Source organism: Ctenopharyngodon idella, chromosome 1 (genome assembly GCF_019924925.1).
Source record: "Ctenopharyngodon idella isolate HZGC_01 chromosome 1, HZGC01, whole genome shotgun sequence".
Lineage (NCBI taxonomy): Eukaryota > Metazoa > Chordata > Actinopteri > Cypriniformes > Xenocyprididae > Ctenopharyngodon > Ctenopharyngodon idella.
This window is the reverse complement of record NC_067220.1, coordinates 2,319,182-2,337,867: the sequence shown is the minus strand read 5'-3', so window position 1 is coordinate 2,337,867 and position 18,686 is coordinate 2,319,182. Positions and strand designations below refer to the sequence as shown.

The 18,686-nt window shown below is 36.8% G+C and overlaps 2 protein-coding genes and 1 long non-coding RNA gene across 6 annotated transcripts in view; 1 reads left to right on the top strand and 2 right to left on the bottom strand.

Moving 5' to 3' along the window:
• The window catches only part of LOC127503180 (NACHT, LRR and PYD domains-containing protein 3-like), a 29,668-nt gene extending 13,682 nt beyond the window's left edge, over positions 1 to 15,986 (bottom strand). Inside the window, exons 1-8 of one of the 3 annotated variants that reach the window (XM_051876696.1) lie at positions 15,920 to 15,986; positions 9,090 to 9,191; positions 8,330 to 8,446; positions 4,070 to 6,013; positions 3,770 to 3,943; positions 3,389 to 3,565; positions 2,941 to 3,114; positions 2,670 to 2,843 (exon numbers count right to left, since the gene is read on the bottom strand). In XM_051876696.1, the coding sequence (XP_051732656.1) occupies positions 2,670 to 2,843; positions 2,941 to 3,114; positions 3,389 to 3,565; positions 3,770 to 3,943; positions 4,070 to 6,013; positions 8,330 to 8,446; positions 9,090 to 9,139 (2,810 nt within the window). In that variant the 5' untranslated portion in view covers positions 9,140 to 9,191; positions 15,920 to 15,986. Of the gene's footprint in view, positions 1 to 2,669; positions 2,844 to 2,940; positions 3,115 to 3,388; positions 3,566 to 3,769; positions 3,944 to 4,069; positions 6,014 to 8,329; positions 8,447 to 9,089; positions 9,192 to 12,946; positions 13,178 to 15,919 lie in introns of those variants that run through there. The other 2 variants (XM_051876872.1, XM_051876783.1) reach the window with 2 other exon arrangements.
• The window catches only part of LOC127508729 (uncharacterized), a 227,056-nt gene that overhangs the window by 51,413 nt on the left and 156,957 nt on the right, over positions 1 to 18,686 (top strand). The window lies entirely within an intron of this gene.
• Positions 1 to 18,686, bottom strand: part of LOC127505286 (NACHT, LRR and PYD domains-containing protein 12-like) — a 90,811-nt gene that overhangs the window by 41,004 nt on the left and 31,121 nt on the right. The window lies entirely within an intron of this gene.

Genomic DNA, 18,686 nt, shown 5'->3' with positions numbered 1-18,686 from the left:
AAGTTATGTTCTCTGATGAAAGTAAATTTTGCATTTCCTTTGGAAATCAGGGTCCCAGAGTCTGGAGGAAGAGAGGAGAGGCACACAATCCACATTGCTTGAGGTCCAGTGTAAAGTTTCCACAGTCAGTGATGGTTTGGGGTGCCATGTCATCTGCTGGTGTTGGTCCACTGTGTTTTCTGAGGTCCAAGGTCAACGCAGCTGTATACCAGGAAGTTTTAGAGCACTTCATGCTTCCTGCTGCTGACCAACTTTATGGAGATGCAGATTTCATTTTCCAACAGGACTTGGCACCTGCACACAGTGCCAAAGCTACCAGTACCTGGTTTAAAGGTGCCGTAGAACGTGTTTTCAAAAGATGTAATATAAGTCTCAGGTGTCCCCTGAATGTGTCTGTGAAGTTTCAGCTCAAAATACCCCATAGATTTTTTTTAATTCATTTTTTTAACTGCCTATTTTGGGGCATCATTAAATATGCACCGATTCAGGCTGCGGCCCCTTTAAATTCTCATGCTCCCCGCATATCATTGATATCATGGATCATGTCAGTTATTATTGCTCCATCTGCCATTTTTCGCTATTGTCCTTGCTTGCTTACCTAGTCTGATGATTCAGCTGTGCACAGATCCAGGCTGCCCTTGTCTAATGCCTTGAACATGAGCTGGCATATGCAAATATTGGGGGCGTACATATTAATGATCCCGACTGTTACGTAACAGTCGGTGTTATGTTGAGATTCACCCGTTCTTCGGAGGTCTTTTAAACAAATGAGATTTACATAAGGAGGAAACAATGGTGTTTGAGACTCACTGTATGTCATTTCCATGTACTGAACTCTTGTTATTCAACTATGCCGAGGTAAATTCAATTTTTGATTCTAGGGCACCTTTAAGGACCATGGTATCCCTGTTCTTAATTGGCCAGCAAACTCGCCTGACCTTAACCCCATAGAAAATCTATGGGGTATTGTGAAGAGGAAGATGCGATATGCCAGACCCAACAATGCAGAAGAGCTGAAGGCCACTATCAGAGCAACCTGGGCTCTTATAACACCTGAGCAGTGTCACAGACTGATCGACTCCATGCTACGCCGCATTGCTGCAGGAATTCAGGCAAAAGGAGCCACAAATAAGTATTGAGTGTTGTACATGCTCATACTTTTCATGTTCATACTTTTCAGTTGGCCAAGATTTCTAAAAATCCTTTCTTTGTATTGGTCTTAAGTAATATTCTAATTTTCTGAGATACCGAATTTGGGATTTTCCTTAGTTGTCAGTTATAATCATCAAAATTAAAAGAAATAAACATTTGAAATATATCAGTCTGTGTGTAATGAATTGATATAATATACAAGTTTCACTTTTTGAATGGAATTAGTGAAATAAATCAACTTTTTGATGATATTCTAATTATATGACCAGCACCTGTAATCTTGTTTCTAACCCTTACGGTTCAAAAGTTATTAACATAAATATGAGTGAACATTTGTACAGCTGGTGGCGCTAGAGGGATTGAGTTAGAGACTCCAAATTTGCTATGGATACAGATCAGACTGTCCTCTAACTGTGTGCCAAATTTCATAACTTTCCCGCAAGCGGTTCTATGGGCTGCCACAGACTTCCAGAGCAGAAGAAGAAGAAGAATTAAAAAGAACGCCAACAGATACAATAGGTGCCTACGCACCTTCGGTGCTTGGCCTCTAATTACCTCAATTCAGTTGAGGTATACGAAATATGACAGCACTGAATTATTGTATGTTAAAGGGTTAGTTCATCCAAAAATGAAAATTCTGTCATTAATTTCTTAACCTCATGTTGTTCCACACCATTCGTTCATCTTCAGAACACAAATTAAGATATTTTTAATGAAATCTGAGAGCTTTCTGCAACATCATGGTGCTCACATGAGCAGCGTCAAAGAGTGACATGGAAGAGAAGAAATTGTTGAATAAAATCGTTATTTTTGTTTATTTTTTTTGCACAAAAAAAGTATTCTTGTCACTTCGTAACATTAAGGTTGAACCACTGTAGTGACATGGGCTATTTTAACGATGTCTTTACTATCTTTCTGGGCCTTGAAAGTTGCAATTACAATGCAGACTGGGGTCAGAAAGCTCTCGGATTTCATCAAAAATATCTTAATAAGATGAACGAAGGTCTTTACGGGTTAGGAACAACATAAGGGTAATTAATGACAGAAATTTCATTTTTGGGTGAACTAACCCTTTAAGAGCCATATAATATATTGTTTATTTAGAAAAAAAAGAACATCAGAGGGATTTGACCTGTTATGTCTGTACAATGTAGTGATGCAGTTAGACAGACTAGGTTATTTATAATGTACAAATCATACAAATGCCCCATTCTGAAACATACATTTACACTGTAAAGAAATTAAAGATCCACTTTTGATTGTTGAAAGACTTTCTGGTGTATTTCACTAACAGCCACTTTTAACAGATTTCCTGGCTTACTGTAAAACAAAACAACCAAATTTCTCTCATACGTCTGGCGATATGAACATACTACCAAAGCACCTGTTCTTTTCCTTATGGTAAGTAAAATGTTTTTGTCTGTGTGTGTTCATTTATGTTTATTTATGCATCTGCATTATTTTTGTATGCATTTATCATAAAAATCAACACAAGTAATAATGTTTGTTTCACATACTTGAGTCTCTGCAGAGAGCAGTTTGGATCTGTCAGTTTGTCATTTAGCAGCTGGACTCCTGATTGTCCTGGGTGATTGTAGCTCAGATCCACCTCTCTCAGGTGTGAGGGGTTTGAACTCAGAGCTGAAGACACATAACCACAGCCTTCCTCTGTCACCAAACAGCCTGACAAGCTACAGATAAATAAAACAAATAAGGGCCACTAAACCAAAGCAAAAACAGACATTTTTTCTCATGTTAGACTCACTGAGTGATCTCTTAAAATCTTACCTCAGTATCTGCAGCTGAGAGTTTGGATTCTTCAGTCCAACAGAGAGTAGCTTCACTCCTGAATCCTGCAGGTCATTGTTACTCAGGTTTAGCTCTCTCAGGACACAGTTTGAGGATTGTAGAGCTGATGACACAGTTTCACAGGACTGACCAGTGAGATTACACATAGCCAACCTGGAGAGAACAAACCAAATGAAAAGTAACTGCACACATATTTAATACAAATTCAAAAGATTGATATTTATATTGATAAAAACCAATGTATGTAGTACTCATTTATATTACATACAAAGCAATGCAGAAATGTTTTACAGTACATTTTAAAATAATACAAAATGCATTTGTACATACCTAAATATGTTCAGTTTACAGTTTATATCCATCTCAAGTGTTCCATAAATTGCAAAGTATTGAGCATCCAAGATATCAAACATCAAATCTTACACACCTCAGTATCTCCAGCTGAGAGTTTGCTGCTTTCATCAGTCCATCAGAAAGCAGCTTCACTCCTAAATCCCGCAGGTCATTGTTACTCAGATCCAGCTCTCTCAGGACAGAGTTTGAGGATTGCAGAGCTAATGACAAGCATTTACAGCTCTGAACAGTGAGATTGCACAACATCAATCTGAACAGAAGAGAGTAAAATAAGTTCATTTTAATAACTCACAATGTAGTTGTCTCTAATATCAGCAAATAATATAAGCTTCTTTATCATCTTTTCAAACAATCCAAATGTTTTGTCTCTGGTTCTGATATTCCATCTAGAGTAGATGCCAAAAATTGACAATGCAGTACTAATCTATTTTGTTAATTATGGAAAACCATTCACCTAAGTATATTCAGATGACAGTTTTGACTCTTCAGTGCATCAGAAAGAAGCTTTATACCAGAATCCTGCAGGTCATTGTTACTCAGGTCCAGTTCTCTCAGGACCGAGTTTGAGGATTGGAGAGCTGATGATATAATTTCACAATCTTGACCAGTGAGATTACAGCCAGCAAGACTAAGAGAAAAAATAAACAGTAAAAGATTTTTTTTTTTTTTTTTCACCACAGTGACAAAAATGTTCAAAGAATAAAATAAAATAATAAGGTAGCAACAACTACAAGATCACCGTGCCTAAACTCACACAGCTTTCCTGCAGTTGATCACAGCTGGTATCAGTCTTCTTCGACCCACATCTGATGTGTTGTATTTCTTGAGGTCCAGCTCATTCAGCACCTCCTCTGACATCTGAAGCATGTAGGCGACTGTTGAGCAGTGGGCAGGAGAGACATCAGTGTTTGAGTGTTTCTCTGATTTCACAAGCTCCTGAATCTCTCTGGTCAGTGACTGATCTTTCATTTCCAGCAGACAGAGGAACAGATTGATGGATCTTTCAGTGGAAAGATTGTATGGAGCAGTTCTCATGTCTTTAATTTTGTCTTTAATATAAGTAATGGTTTGACTGATGCTCTCTGAGCTGTTCTCTGTGTGTGTCAGTATATCCTGTAAAAGCCTCTGATTGGACTCCAGTGAGACACCCAACAGGAACCGCAGGAACAGATCCAGATGTCCATTCTCACTCTCAAGGGCTTTGTCTACGGCTGTTCTCAAAAGCTCACACAGATTCACACAGTATTCCTTGGGCGGTTTTCCCATATGTTTTTTCCTCAGAAAAACCTGCAATGGCTCCTTGTTCTTGACTACATATGAATAAAACACATAGAGAGCAGCAAGAAATTCCTGGACACTCAGATGAATGAAGCTGTAGACTTTCTTCTGATGAATCACAGATTCCTCCTTAAAGATCTCAGTGCAAATCCCAGAATACACTGAGGCGTCAGTGACGTCTATGCCGCTCTCTCTCAGATCCTCCTCATAGAACATCACATTGCCCTTCATCAGCTGTTTGAAAGCCACTTCAGCAAGTTTCACAATTACTTCTCTGTTGGACTGCAGGAGTTTCTCTGGATCTCTCTCTTCATACTTCTGATTCCTCATGTTGATCTGAATCAGCAGGAAGTGGCTGTACATTTCAGTCAGAGTTTGAGGTATTTCTGCACTCAGATCTTCTTTCAGGAGCTTCTGAAGCACAGTGGATGAGATCCAGCAGAAAACAGGTATGTGGCACATGATGTGGAGGCTTCTTGCTCTTTTGATGTGGGAGATGATTCTGCTGGCTTGATGCTCGTCACTGATTCTCTTCCTGAAATACTCTTCCTTCTGAGGCTCATTGAACCCCTGAATTTCTGTCAGATGATTGATGTATTTGGAGGGGATCTGATTGGCTGCTGCTGGTCTGGAGGTGATCCAGATGAGAGCAGAGGGAAGCAGCTCTCCTTTCATAAGGTTTGACATCAACACACCCACAGATGAAGTCTCAGTCACATCAGAAACTTTCTGAGTGTCTGAAAACATCAGTGTGATTCTGCTTTCATCCAGACCATCAAAGATGAACACAACTTTACACTCCTCATAAATCTTTGAGGCCAGATCTTGAAGTTCAGGATGAAAGTCCAGCAGAAGTCTGTGAAGACTGTACTGACGATCTCGGATCAAGTTCAGCTCTCGAAATGGAAGCACAAACATGAAATCTATGTCCTGATTGGCTTTTACCTCGGCCCAGTCCAGAATGAACTTCTGCACAAAGACAGTTTTTCCAATTCCAGCAATGCCTTTAGTAAGAACAGTCTTGATTTGGTCTTTCTCCTCACATCCTGGTTCAGGTGAGGCTTTAAAGATGTCATTGCAGTAGATTGGAGTGTCTTGTGAGTGTTGTGTTCTGGCTGTTTTCTCCATCTGTAAAACCTCATGTTCTTCATTCACTCCTTCTCTCTCTCCCTCTATGATGTAGAGCTGTGTGTAGATCCTGTTCAGGAGGGTTTCATTCTCCTGGAGTTTGTTTCCCTCAAATAATCTCTCATACTTGTTCTTCATGCTGGTTTTGTGCTGGTCTTTGACTCTCTGCAAGTCTTCAGTCTCCAGTGTGTGTGTCTGCAGGGCAGCTGCAGTTTTGTCCTGCCTGATGCGAGTCTGATAGTGGGACGAAGTGGACGGCACAGATCTGATCAGGCCAGGTAACTCCCCTCTGCTGAAACAAAAAAGAAAAAAAGACAATGACAATGACTGTTGAAGACCTTCAGAAATATGTAGGATACTGCCCTTACAAAAAGCAAATGTATATGAATGATCAATATATTCGATTATTTAACAGTATATTTAAATATACAGAATAATATACTGTGTTAATATATTACAATATATTGAATAATACATAAGGAATTACCGCTTTTCATATATTGAAAAATATGACAGTATATTTACTAATATATCATACCCTATGTAATTTTATATTCAGTAATACACTTTATAATATATAGATTTATATGTGATCAAATATGGTACTGCATGTGTAATATATTACAGATATATTTACTCATGCAGTAAAAACACATATATAGAGAAATATATAATGTAATATAATTCTTATATTATATAATTATTTACATTATACATGTTTAAAATTTTTAAGTTAGTTAATGTAAGACTTGATTTTCCTGCCAAGACAAAAGCTGAGATCAAGCACCCTGCAATAAAGCAATAAAACTCATCTGGAGAGAAGATCTCAAAGAAATAGCATAGGACAACGCCTTGCCCAAAACTCTCCTCACACATCTATGCCGCAAATCTGTGTCCAGGATAGAACAAACTGAAGGCTTATGGATGAATGGAGCAGTAGGCATGTCACCTAAAGACCTTTTGACTTCTGTCTATCACTGATTTAGCAAGATGTATGGAAGTGGCTAAATTAAATACACTTTTTGTACACGTATACAAATAAAGGTATTAGCTAACTTATTACACCCTCTGACGAAGTTCAGACTGGCTAGTTTGCGTGTGTGAGTTTACCGCAAACCCGGGGTGCGTATCTCTGAGCGGCATTGGGTCCGTAATGAACGAATAATTGAAAGTATGGGAATAATAATCAATCCAAGAATAATCAAATATCTAAATTAATACATGACTAATGATTAATTCCTAATTAGAAACACGATCTAAGAGTAATAATAAGAGTAGCAATTATTTTGATATTAGCAGTTGTCTCCCATTCACCACTATAGAAGTTCACCCAACTATGATGACTTCCGAGAACCCCGGAAATGTGAAAAGAGTCCAATGGAGGAGTTGTTTTTTCCTGCTCCATCCTCCTGAGACGCAACAGGAACGAGCGCAATTGACAATGGAATGAGAGGAGCCTTAAACTTAAGTTGATCAGCTAATGTATACGTTTGGAATGTTTTCATTGCTGAAATTGGAGTCAGATTAAATGAGCAGCTAAAGTAAAATTGAAACTAAATTCTAAAAATTGAGTGAACTTCGCAGGGGCACTGAAAAGACATACACGCATTACACCTTCACCCAGGCCGTCGGATTCTGTTTTTGGGCTGATGGGGGGTTCGTTACATTAACAAAAGCACACTTGCATGTACTAAAGTATTTATCAAAAAAAAAAAGACTATCACTGTGCTGAAGATAACACAGCCATTACCTTTTAAATAAAGTAATTATAGTATTAATGGTGTTTGGCCAATCATCAACCTAACCACAGGCTCTACTCTTCAGCACAATAATAACCCCAAAAACTCACACATACCAGAAAACATTTTAAATTCCAAAATAATAGAACATCAAACACTAACAGATCTCCCCCTATATTAATTTTGAGCAAAACACATGAAATAACATTTAATTTTAACATTTACTCTCCTTTAACAGCAAAGCATGCTGGGAACTATAAGTCTGTTGTAAGCACTAATTGTAACTCATTCTGTGAATGTGTGTGTGTGTGTGTGTGTATATATATATATATATATATATATATATATATATGTGTGTGTGTGTGTGTGTGTGTGTGTGTGTGTACATTCACATTTAAATAGAAACATGCATGTGCAATATATGTACACATAAAACTTCATGAATATTACATGTAATGCTATTTTTGTCTTCATTTATAGATATTTTATATGTATCAATATATAAGCATACATGGTCAATGCATATATTGCAGTATATTAAAAAATATAAGCACTAGTCTCCCATATATGGAAATGTTTTATGTAATATATCACTTTATATTTTGCAGTATATTCGCATATATTTTTGTTCCGTAAGGTTAGGTATGATTTTAGTGCCCCTCTTCGAGTTGTCCACTGTAAAGCTTCTTTAAAACAATCTGCATTGTAAAAAGCGCTGTATAAATAAAGGTGACATGACTTGACTTGAACCCCTGTGCAGTGCGCATGTTGCATATTTTAGAGTACATTTAGTGTTTTTCATTGAGTCTTAAGTTATAATTCATGTGAGGTGCACTACAATAAAATAGCAAATAAGTGTTTATACTAACAAAGGGTCAGAGGTCACTGGTTCATCACTGAATGCAGGGGGTGGCGTCATGGATCTGTTACTCTTCAGAGAAACACAGCTGGGATCTGGAGACTCTGATCTCTGACTCTTCCTCCTGCTGATAATGACAAAAACAAACAAAACAACTGATTTTAGAGCACTAGTTATACTGTATAACTCGACTTCACCATATTTACACTTATTTATTAATTTAGCAGAAGATTTTCATCCAAAGCCATTCACAAATAAGGAGGACAACAAGCAGTTCATCTAATAGAGACTGTAACATGAATTGCTGCAATACAAAGTCCAGAACTGAACAGAGTACATGCTAGAGATGAAGGTAAGAAACAGTGAAAACATTTATTTTTAAAAATATAAGGCAAGTTTATTTATATAGCCCATTTCATACACAATGGTCATTCAAAGTGGTTTACATAGAAAATGAATTAAAATTATAAAATAATCACAACATGTGCATAAGAAATAAAAAATATTATGCCTGACTACTTGAATCACAAAGACATACATCACTAGAAAGAGAGAAAGAGAGTTAGTGGTTTAAAGAGAATTTGTGCTCAAAGAGAATTCTTTAAACTAAGGAAGATTGTTCCACCAGTAAGAAACAGTGAAGGATCAGGAAAGTAATTTTGTGCTTCTCTGTAATAGTACCACCTCTCGTCCACTACAGGATTCTGGAAAACACTGTAAATCACTTTGAATAAAAGCATCTGTCAGTGCTAAAATGGCCAGTGTCTTACCTGGGGTCAGAGGTCACTGTTCCATCACTGGATCCAGAGGGTAAACTCATTTTAGTGTTCTTCTACTGTCAGGGTGTGGGCGAAGGGATGAGATGCGCAGGACTGCAAACACAAGGAAAATACAAAGCAGGTAATGAGGGAGGACAGGTGAGGCAAATTAACCAATAATCAGATAACAAGAGGGGCGGTATCAAACAACAGACAGGAGAGCACATGGCACTAACAAACATGACAAGCCATGTGCTCACACCATACAAAACAAAAACAAGAGTACATGGCCAGTGAACACTATCACAAGCCATTTGCTCAAACAAAATAAAACACGTGCCACGTGCTACAAAGAACACAACAACACAAGAACGCCTTGCCAATGAAACCAAAAACCAGGCGCTCACAAAACACATGAGACGAGCGCACAGTGAATGAATGAATACACAACCCTGTGCGCCCACATGAGAGACAGAACATAGAGCACCCCTCCAAAAAAGGTCCTTGAGAATTTGCTCATTGGCAAAAGGTTGGCCCCTTAGCACTGGCCCTGCATGGGCAGCCCTCACTTAGCCTCCAGGAAGCATTATTGCTGTACCACAACAACTATATAATTACCACAACAAATTAATTCAAGTACTTTACTATAGTATGGTTCAAAAACACTATAGTATTTACTGTAAATTTACTATAGTATTTTTTTCATGTGTTAGCATATCTGCTTATCAATCTGCCATTCATAAACATATGCATTGTAATAAATTCAAAAGGCGGAAAAAAATCGTTCTTTGTAATTTACCAGTCAAATCTGTAATTGAGACAAGATGATTTAAATGACAACAACAACAAAAAAAGCAGGATTACGTTAATGCTGGGATGAGTGAAAGATTTGCTTGTTGTTGCAATTCGAGGCATGCAAGATGTTCACTGGTGAGGTGGTTTCTCTGTTTCCTCTTCATAGTGTTCATGGTTGCTCGGTGTCTCTGAGGATGTGTGGAGCCCTCCCTAGCTCTACAGCGCCCCACAAATTTCCAACGTAAATCTGTGGTGAAAAATGGAAATGCAGCACGCTCACATAGAGCGCCATTGGGGCAGATTTCTGGCTGCCCCGCTCTTTTTCACGTTAGGTCATATCACAGTAGAGGTTGACCAATATATCGGTCGGCCGATATATCAGGCCGATATTTGTCTTTTTTTAATATATCGGCATCGGCCGATATCTGTGTTTAGTAGCGCCGATTTAAAGCCAGGCACGTCCGCGGGCAGCCCTGTGTTATTGTCGCGGTGGAATGTTCTGCTGCCGCATGTAAATTGAAACTTTTGGAAGATTCAACAACAGTCCTGGGAGATAAAGGTAGCCTAAGGCTTAAATTCTGATATTTCCAAGTCCTATGGCCATATATTTACTATATATTACTAGTAAACTATGAAGTGTTGCTTCACTTAGTGAAAGAAACAACGGATAGCATAGAACCGTTGGGAACTGGCATAATGCTACAGCTGGTTGAAGGTTCGCTTACTTGTAGTTAACTTTAAGGACTGTAGTCCAAAACTACCAGCAGCTTGCTTGCTAACATATTAGCCCCAATGTTATAAGTTCTGTATTATTTTCTCCGGCTTATCGGAGTCAGAGAATTTCACTCTGTGCTTGGGGTGGAGAAGGCGGCAGCTCTCACAAACACTGCAGCGTGATTGAGGGCTACGTTACTCCGACAAATATTGGCAATATTAAGAGGATTTGGCATTTCCAAGTAATGTAAGCCTGTTACATTCTTCTAGTCTATTATTATTATTACTATTAGGTAAGCTACTTTTATTATTAAATTAATATTATAATAAATTTGCCCCGCAATAATTTCACAGCGCATCACCGCATAACTGACGTGCTGTGAGGATAATAAAAGATTAGGCTATCAGCTCCTCTTTGAAAATGTTTTAAACATTTTTTAGGTCTATTATACAATGAATTAGACCTATAATTAAAATTATTAACAGTCTATAATATTTCCTAACACTGCAGTCATAAATGAAAATTAAGAGCAGCTTTAGGCTACTTCAAGCACCAACTTTATAAAAAAAAAAAAAAAACAAGCTGTTTAACACGAAATACTATTCTTCTCATTTGTTTCACTATATGTACGGGCCACAAGAGAAATAATGGAATAAATTAAGACAGTTATGTACCGTTATCAGCATATTATGTTGAAATTTGTCTCTGAGAGAAAATGCTCCGTTAATGCAGCGTCAGGCAGCTCTGTCACTTTTACTTTCACTTTGAATACTGACCGAGGTTAAGCTTTTACCGGCATAACTTTTCCGCAAAGTTTGCACTTTGCTTCTTGTGTGATATCCACTGGCTCCCCTTCTTGGTTGAACCCCGAAGGAGGGGGAGGGGGAGGGGTTAGGCCTCGGACTTTCGGCTCGCGGGGGGCCCCGCGGATTTGCGCTACGCCACTGTGCAGAAGTGTATGACATTTGTTCGGAAGCATGGTTTGATGCAGATAATAGCTGGGTTTCCATCCAACTTTGCATTAATGAAAATTCAGCTCAAGAATATGCGCATCTGCGTGTGTTTCCATCAACTGTGTAATGCAAAAAAAAAAATGGACATCAGCCTAATAAAGTGATGTGTTCCGACCAATGACTATATATATATATATATATATATAATCTCCTCATTAAACCTGTCTAACGTTAACCGTCAAGAATGTCAGAAATCACTAAGAGTTTAGCACTGTCCTTGCATACAAGGCTGTGCAACATGATAAAGTTTTTAATTGATTTTTATTTATAAAGTTGTATTTATTTTATTTAAATGTATATTTAACTTCACATTCATGTTCAAAATTCTGCTTGATAAATGCTCTAAAACTTTTATGTAAATCAAGTCAGTGTTTAATAAATGATGTTAAGTTTAGAAATGTTGTGCATCCACTTATTATTAGTGTGACATTTTAGCATGCAAATGAAGGGGAAAACTTCAAGATATCGGCCCTAAAAATCAGCAGCACATATCGGCCATCGGCTGACCCTGACCTCTAAACATCGGCATCGGTTATAGAAAAACCCATATTTGTCGATCTCTATATCACAGTATTATTTTCTGCCATGCGAGCAACAAATTAAAGCTTAGCGAGCCGCAGGAGGCTCGCGAGCCGTGCAATGAGTAACACTGGTCTGGACTCTATCACAGCTTTCATTTCACAAGGACCGCCCAAGATGATGTTTGACTGACATGTAACGCAACCAATCACAATTCGTTTTGTTCCACGTCAGGTTTAGGGGCATGAAAATGTAAAGTCAATGTCCCTACATTAACAGACTGGCTTGCATCTAATAAATTATTCATTCAAGAACGTTGTGCAACTTTACTGCAATAATGAAGCCGCGAACTTCACATACTTTTGAAAATCCAGCGTTTAGTTGATCCTGGTAAGCATTCATTCTCACAGTTGTAAACATGATGGCTTTCTTCTTATAGTTGTAGAAAACTTAGTACAGTATTGGGTAAAATAATTTGATTATATTACTATAGTTGTTATGTTACCACAGCAACTATAGAATTACCACAACAAATTAATTCAAGTACTTTACTATAGTATGGGTAAAAAAAACTATAGTATTTTACTATAGTATTTTTTTTTTTTACCTGGGCATGTTTACCCTACAATACATGTTATGAGCATGTCTCTTCATTTTGACATTGTTTTTGTAATGTTGATTGAGGCATTTGACAATTTTAATAGTCAGACAAAGTTGAGCAAAGTGAAATCCCATTTGGAGAGCCATTTCAAATGCAATTCTCTATGAAGGTAACATTTGCAAACATTCTTTTGGGAGATGCAATGTTATGATTAATTCAATCTGACCTCAATTCCTAGATCTGTGTATATTTCAATGAACAATTTTCTTTTGATAGACCATCATATATGGTCTGGCTGGGCTGCAGAATTTCTCTGTGGGATGTTGAGAAGGCCTTCTTCTCTGGTCCGGATTATCATCACATGTAAGAGTAGAAAATTTATTTTTTTACACAGTGTCCAATGTATCATTTTTTAAGCATTAACAGTATTTCTGTTAACCCATTTACTATTTTAGTGAAGTGGAAGAAAAGAGAAAAGAGGGGAGAGCATCCATTGGTAGGTAGTGCTGCTGCATACGTCACAATCTGTGCTTTAAATATTTAAAGGTCAGGAAAAGTCATGGCAATAACATGTTATTTCTATTCAGATTTCTTGCATCTCCCTCTATTATTTTTTATTTTTTTCTCAGTTCAGATGGGCTTTATTGACATGAAAGTTTCAAGAACCTTTGTTCCCACAGCATCAAAATATTTTTTTTCCAAATCTTTGAACAGTATGCAATAACAGTAATATGAACATTAATTGGTATGAAGATTGATATAATTATTTTTGTATCGTATATAATGTGTGTGCTCTGTGGTGACTAAGTTCTTTTAAATATGACATTTAAAATTAGAGAGTTGAACATGTTCAACTAAATGTTCCTTATTTCATTCACTGTTATTGGGGGGTTTAGCTCAGAGATCGAGCCGAGCCTCTGGTTCGAGCCTCCTTTGAGGACAGCAAGCCAAGTTTGTTTACCATTGACTATTTAGACTGAATGGGCAGGCGAACTCGTAAAATGCATTTAACGCACTTGCCCCGCCCCAGACCTATGTAGGTCATCTGACATTTCATACAGATGATTGATGACAAATATGATGCAGGGCACAGAGGTGTAAAGTATAGGGGTCAGAAAGTAAAAGTTCTGCCATATGTTTATTTCATCTCCTGGCTGAAAAAATGTGCTAATTAGCAAATCCAGGTGATTGGAACAAAATACTGAGGAGGACTTTTACTTTCTGAACCTGGACTTTACACCTCTGGCAGGGCAACAACTCACTATATCCGATCGAGCCTATAGAGTGCAGTCAGCAAGTCCCTAAAATTCAAGATATTGAGTTTTTGTCTCATATTTAGATTATATGATTTAAGCAATATCACATGAGTGCTATTTTTGTCCCAAATATGAGTGCAAATGAGATAGCCCAGTGGTTCCCAAACACGTTCCTGGAGCCTTCCCAGCACTGCACATTTTGCATGTCTCCTTTAGACTCATATAAACACAGATCAGTGTTCACTGAGGATTTTGCTGTGTATGTTGTACATTTCAGCATCTATCCAAACAGAGTTTTGTACCTGTAAATGTTTTTATTTTATTTTATTTTACTTATAAACATGAAAAAAAGTCTGCAATATTTTTTATTTATTTATGTATTTTTTAATATTCTCCAAGTATGTGTATTTTATATTTGTGTTTAAGGGCTGCACAAGTGTCTCAATGGGAAACACTGTCTCTTCACAACAAGAAGGTTCCTGGTTCGAGTCTCAGGCGAGCCAGAAAGTCTTTCCTTCAGATCTGTTTTTCCTCACAATCCAAAGATGTGTGAATTACAGATGCTAAGCTGTCTAAAGGTGTGAACGTGTTTTACTGCCTATGGATGGATCCGTGGCTGAGGTTATTTTAATTTTAAATTTTTTTTTTTTTTTTAAACCTTGTACGGAGGTTCCATGAACATCTATATCAGACGGTCAGAAGATAAATCATAGTTAAGTCATAAAAACTTTCATTCTGGCTCCTCAGTGGTCATCTTTTCAACGTATGCCAATTATGGACATAATTTTGCTTAGTGGGTTATTTCTAGCCTCTCCGAAATTGCCTACCCTACCTTTAAACAAACAGAAGACACTGTGACACTGAACTCAGTTGTGTATTTCTGCTTAGTCAGACACTGTCACATGTCAAAACCACATGATCTGCAAAGCGAAACTGACACTCAGTCACACCAAAATACCCACATAATGATAAATGGCGAAGAAGGATTTTGAAAATATTTAACTGGAACTTGGCCTTCATTACATAATTTTGCATCTATTTTTTGTTTTTGTTATGTATTTATTAATTTACAATATTGAATTATCTTTAATGTACTCAGCTTGCACTACTTTAATATGTAAAATGTAATAGAGGCAGTAATGTATTATAAGACAAGGTATATAGAGGGATTAAAAACATAATAAAAAAATGAAACTTAAATTTAAAGCAAACTAACATTTATAGCGCCATTGAGGTTCAATACATATATATTTATAAAAAGTTCCATAAAGCTTGTGGTTACAAGCTGAAGAATCCTAATCTGGTTATATTATACCCAGTTTTCTTAGCAATAATAGGGTAGTAAAAGGCCTATGCAGTTCAGTTAAAGTTTAATTTCAAAAATCTTTAAGGTTTTTGTCATTTTTTCTTTTCTTTTTCTTGCCTATTTAGCATTTAATTTTCCTACAGCAAAGTCTATACATAGTTTGAAGTACTGTAGTATGGTAATTTACATGTTGTTTTACAACATAATTTACAACAGTTTTTATACAAGTTTAATTATAGAGTTGCAATTTGGATGCAGTAGAAGTGCAGTATTCGGTAAAGGTATTAAAATGTCCTGGTAGAGAAATATCTTCAAACTCACAGTAATTTAAATTTCTTCATTTTGATGCGGTCACATGATCTAGAAATATTCGTATACACACGACGTCTTTCAGTCTATAATTTAATAATGTTGTATATAACAAATATATGAGAAAACCTGAGTAAAAGTAATTTAATTAATTTACTTTAATTGTTTACTTTATTACCGTTTCTGTCATTTTGATCAACTCTGTTAAACTGCTGAAATATAATGATCAGGGTATGAAATCACATGTAAAGAAAAGCAAAAACTCAAACAGCAGATAACTTTTTTTATGACTACATGTTTCCATAAGGGGAAAATGCATTGAACTTACCACAGAATGTGCGCCGTTTACTCGGTGTTAACAGTTTAAAGCCTCGGAATGGCGTCTCTTATTTCCTTGCTTTCGCTTTCGTTTTTATGATTTCCAAAAAGCGTTATTGAACACCTGCGGGAAGGGGGCGCCACACGAAAGGTCGTTTCAGGCATCGCCAGGTCAGGTGTGATCCAAACGGCCACATTATGAGACGTAATTGCTCTGATCACTCGAGAGTTCTCAAACGGATGCTCACTTCAGATTGGAATTCTACATTCTACTAGTCACCTGGGGCTGGATTCACGAACATCTTCTTAAGAAAGAAGTTAAGAAAATTCTTAAGATAAATTCTAAGTTCTTAAGAATGTTCCTATATTTTCTTAAGAACATCTTAATTTTGTACTGGAAAGGTGAAATGTGTTTATTTGATTGAAAGGGGGCATTGCTGAAGACTCACTGGATGAAAAACATCTCAAAGCCCGTCACTGCCTGTAGATTACCTTAGATATCGAGGGCGTATTCATCATTTCAGAAGTGAGGGGGACAGAAATTTTGGGTGTAATACCTGTTTTTATCCGACCTTTGTCCAATTGATAGATTTTATTTATTCTTTTTAATCTCATCTCTTGCTTTTAATTTGAAATCAAATAGAAATCAAATCCACTGCTGAACAATAACCAGTATCTAATATTTTCCCCTATATTTTATTACAATTTTATGATTGGTAATGGTTTATGTACTACAAACACTTGTGCATTAAGTCCTCCTCGTGGATTTTAAAAAGATCACAGAATAAGGCAGAAAATACAGTACCTATCAAAAGTTTGGAAACATTACAATTGTAATTGTACAATTGAAATATGTCTCTTCTGCTCACCAAGACTGGATTTATTTTACCAAAAAAAAAAATCCAGTAAAAACAGTAATATTGTGAAATAGTGTTACGATTTAAAACAGCTGTTTTCTATGTGAACATATTGTAAAATGTAATTTATTCCTGTGATCAAAGCTGAATTTTCAGCATCATTCAGCATCACACAGTGTTACATGATCCTTCAGAAATCATTCTAATATGATGATTTGCTGCTTAAACATTTATGATTATTATCAATGTTGAAAACAGTTGTGCTGCTTCAGATTTTTGTGGAAACCATTATACCATTCAAACATTTGTGGTAGAAATTAATACTTTTATTCATCAAGGATGCATTAAATTTATCAAAAGTGACAGTGACAATAAATGCAAATAAATGCTGTTCATTGAACTTTCTATTCATCAAAGAATAAATGTATCATGGTTTCCATAATTTTAAGCAACTGTTTTCAAACAGATAATCAGAAATGTTTCTTGAGCAGCAAATCAGCATATTAGAATGATTTCTGAAGGATCATAGTAAGCTATATAATACTGGAGTAATGATGCTGAAAACTTGGCTTTGCATCACAGGAATAAATACATTTTAAAGTATATTAACATAGAAAACAGCTATTTTAATTTGTAATATTTTTTGTAATAATATTTCGCAATATTACTGTTTTTACTGCGTTTATTGTTTTTGATTAAATAAATGCAGCCTTGGCGAGCAGAAGAGACTTCTTTCAAAAACATTAAAAGTTGTCAATTAGCACTTCATTATTCATATACTAAATTGTAAATAAATGCCTTGAGATGGCTTGAAAAACACACATAAAGCATATCTTGTCGCAATTGTGTGTTCATTGTGTTCATGTTTCATCAGTTAATACTTTTTTTGCGTTTTATTCAGCTGCTGCTGCTAGAGCCAATAGCTGAATTACTTCTACAAAACCATTTTGGACTTTCTGCGAGAGAGCGCCCTCCGGCTTCCAGTATGAATGAAACATATATTACACGAGAGTGAGTGCTCCATAATGTTTAGATCGCCTCATTTTAGTTAAAATAAAACGACAGGTCATGGAGACTAACTTGTCTCTTTGAATCAAAACAAGATTTATTCACATTGGCCTCTATATGAACACACTCGGCCAAAAAAAGTGCGGGGGACAAATTTACGGTTTATTAAATGTGCAGGGTACACGTCCCCCGTGTAATCTACGCCCCCTAGTAGATATCATAATAAGCGCGCAGATTTTCGTTGCGATTGTTTGACGGGAGTTAATCACTCAGCCTCATGTTTTTAATGGACCGTTAAAATCGTTATTTTAAAAGAGCTTGTCTCAATTAAGATGCAGTGTTCTTTCCCATTTATGTGTGATCCGTCTTTTTTGTGCTCTCTTTAGTGCAGGGGTTCCCAACCACATTCCTGGAGCCCCCCAACACTGCATGTTTTCCATGTCTCCTTAATCAAACACACCTGATTCAGATCATCAGCTCATTAGTAGAGACTCCAAGACCTGAAATGGGTGTGTCAGACAAAGGAGAGATACAAAATATGCAGTGTTGGGGAGGCTCCAGGAACGTGGTTGGGAACCACTGTGAATGCGTCCTGTATCTGTGTGTGCTGCCTCACTAGCTTATGGAGCCCTGCACATGACATGCAGGAAATAAAAAAATAGTAGGCAAAATCATGCGCATGGTTTGCTAATTCGAAAGAACTAGTAAACGTGTGCACGATTACTACTAGCTTACCCTGCCTCCTTGTTTTAGATTTTGGATGTCTGTTGCTACACATTTGGCCAATGTATTAAATATTAGGCATTGCTTACAATATTATTATTTATTTTTGTTTGTTTCTAAGAAATGTATTATACTGTATGCCCAGAGGTGTACCGTTATTGTTGGATATGTGTGTGTGCTCAAGGACAC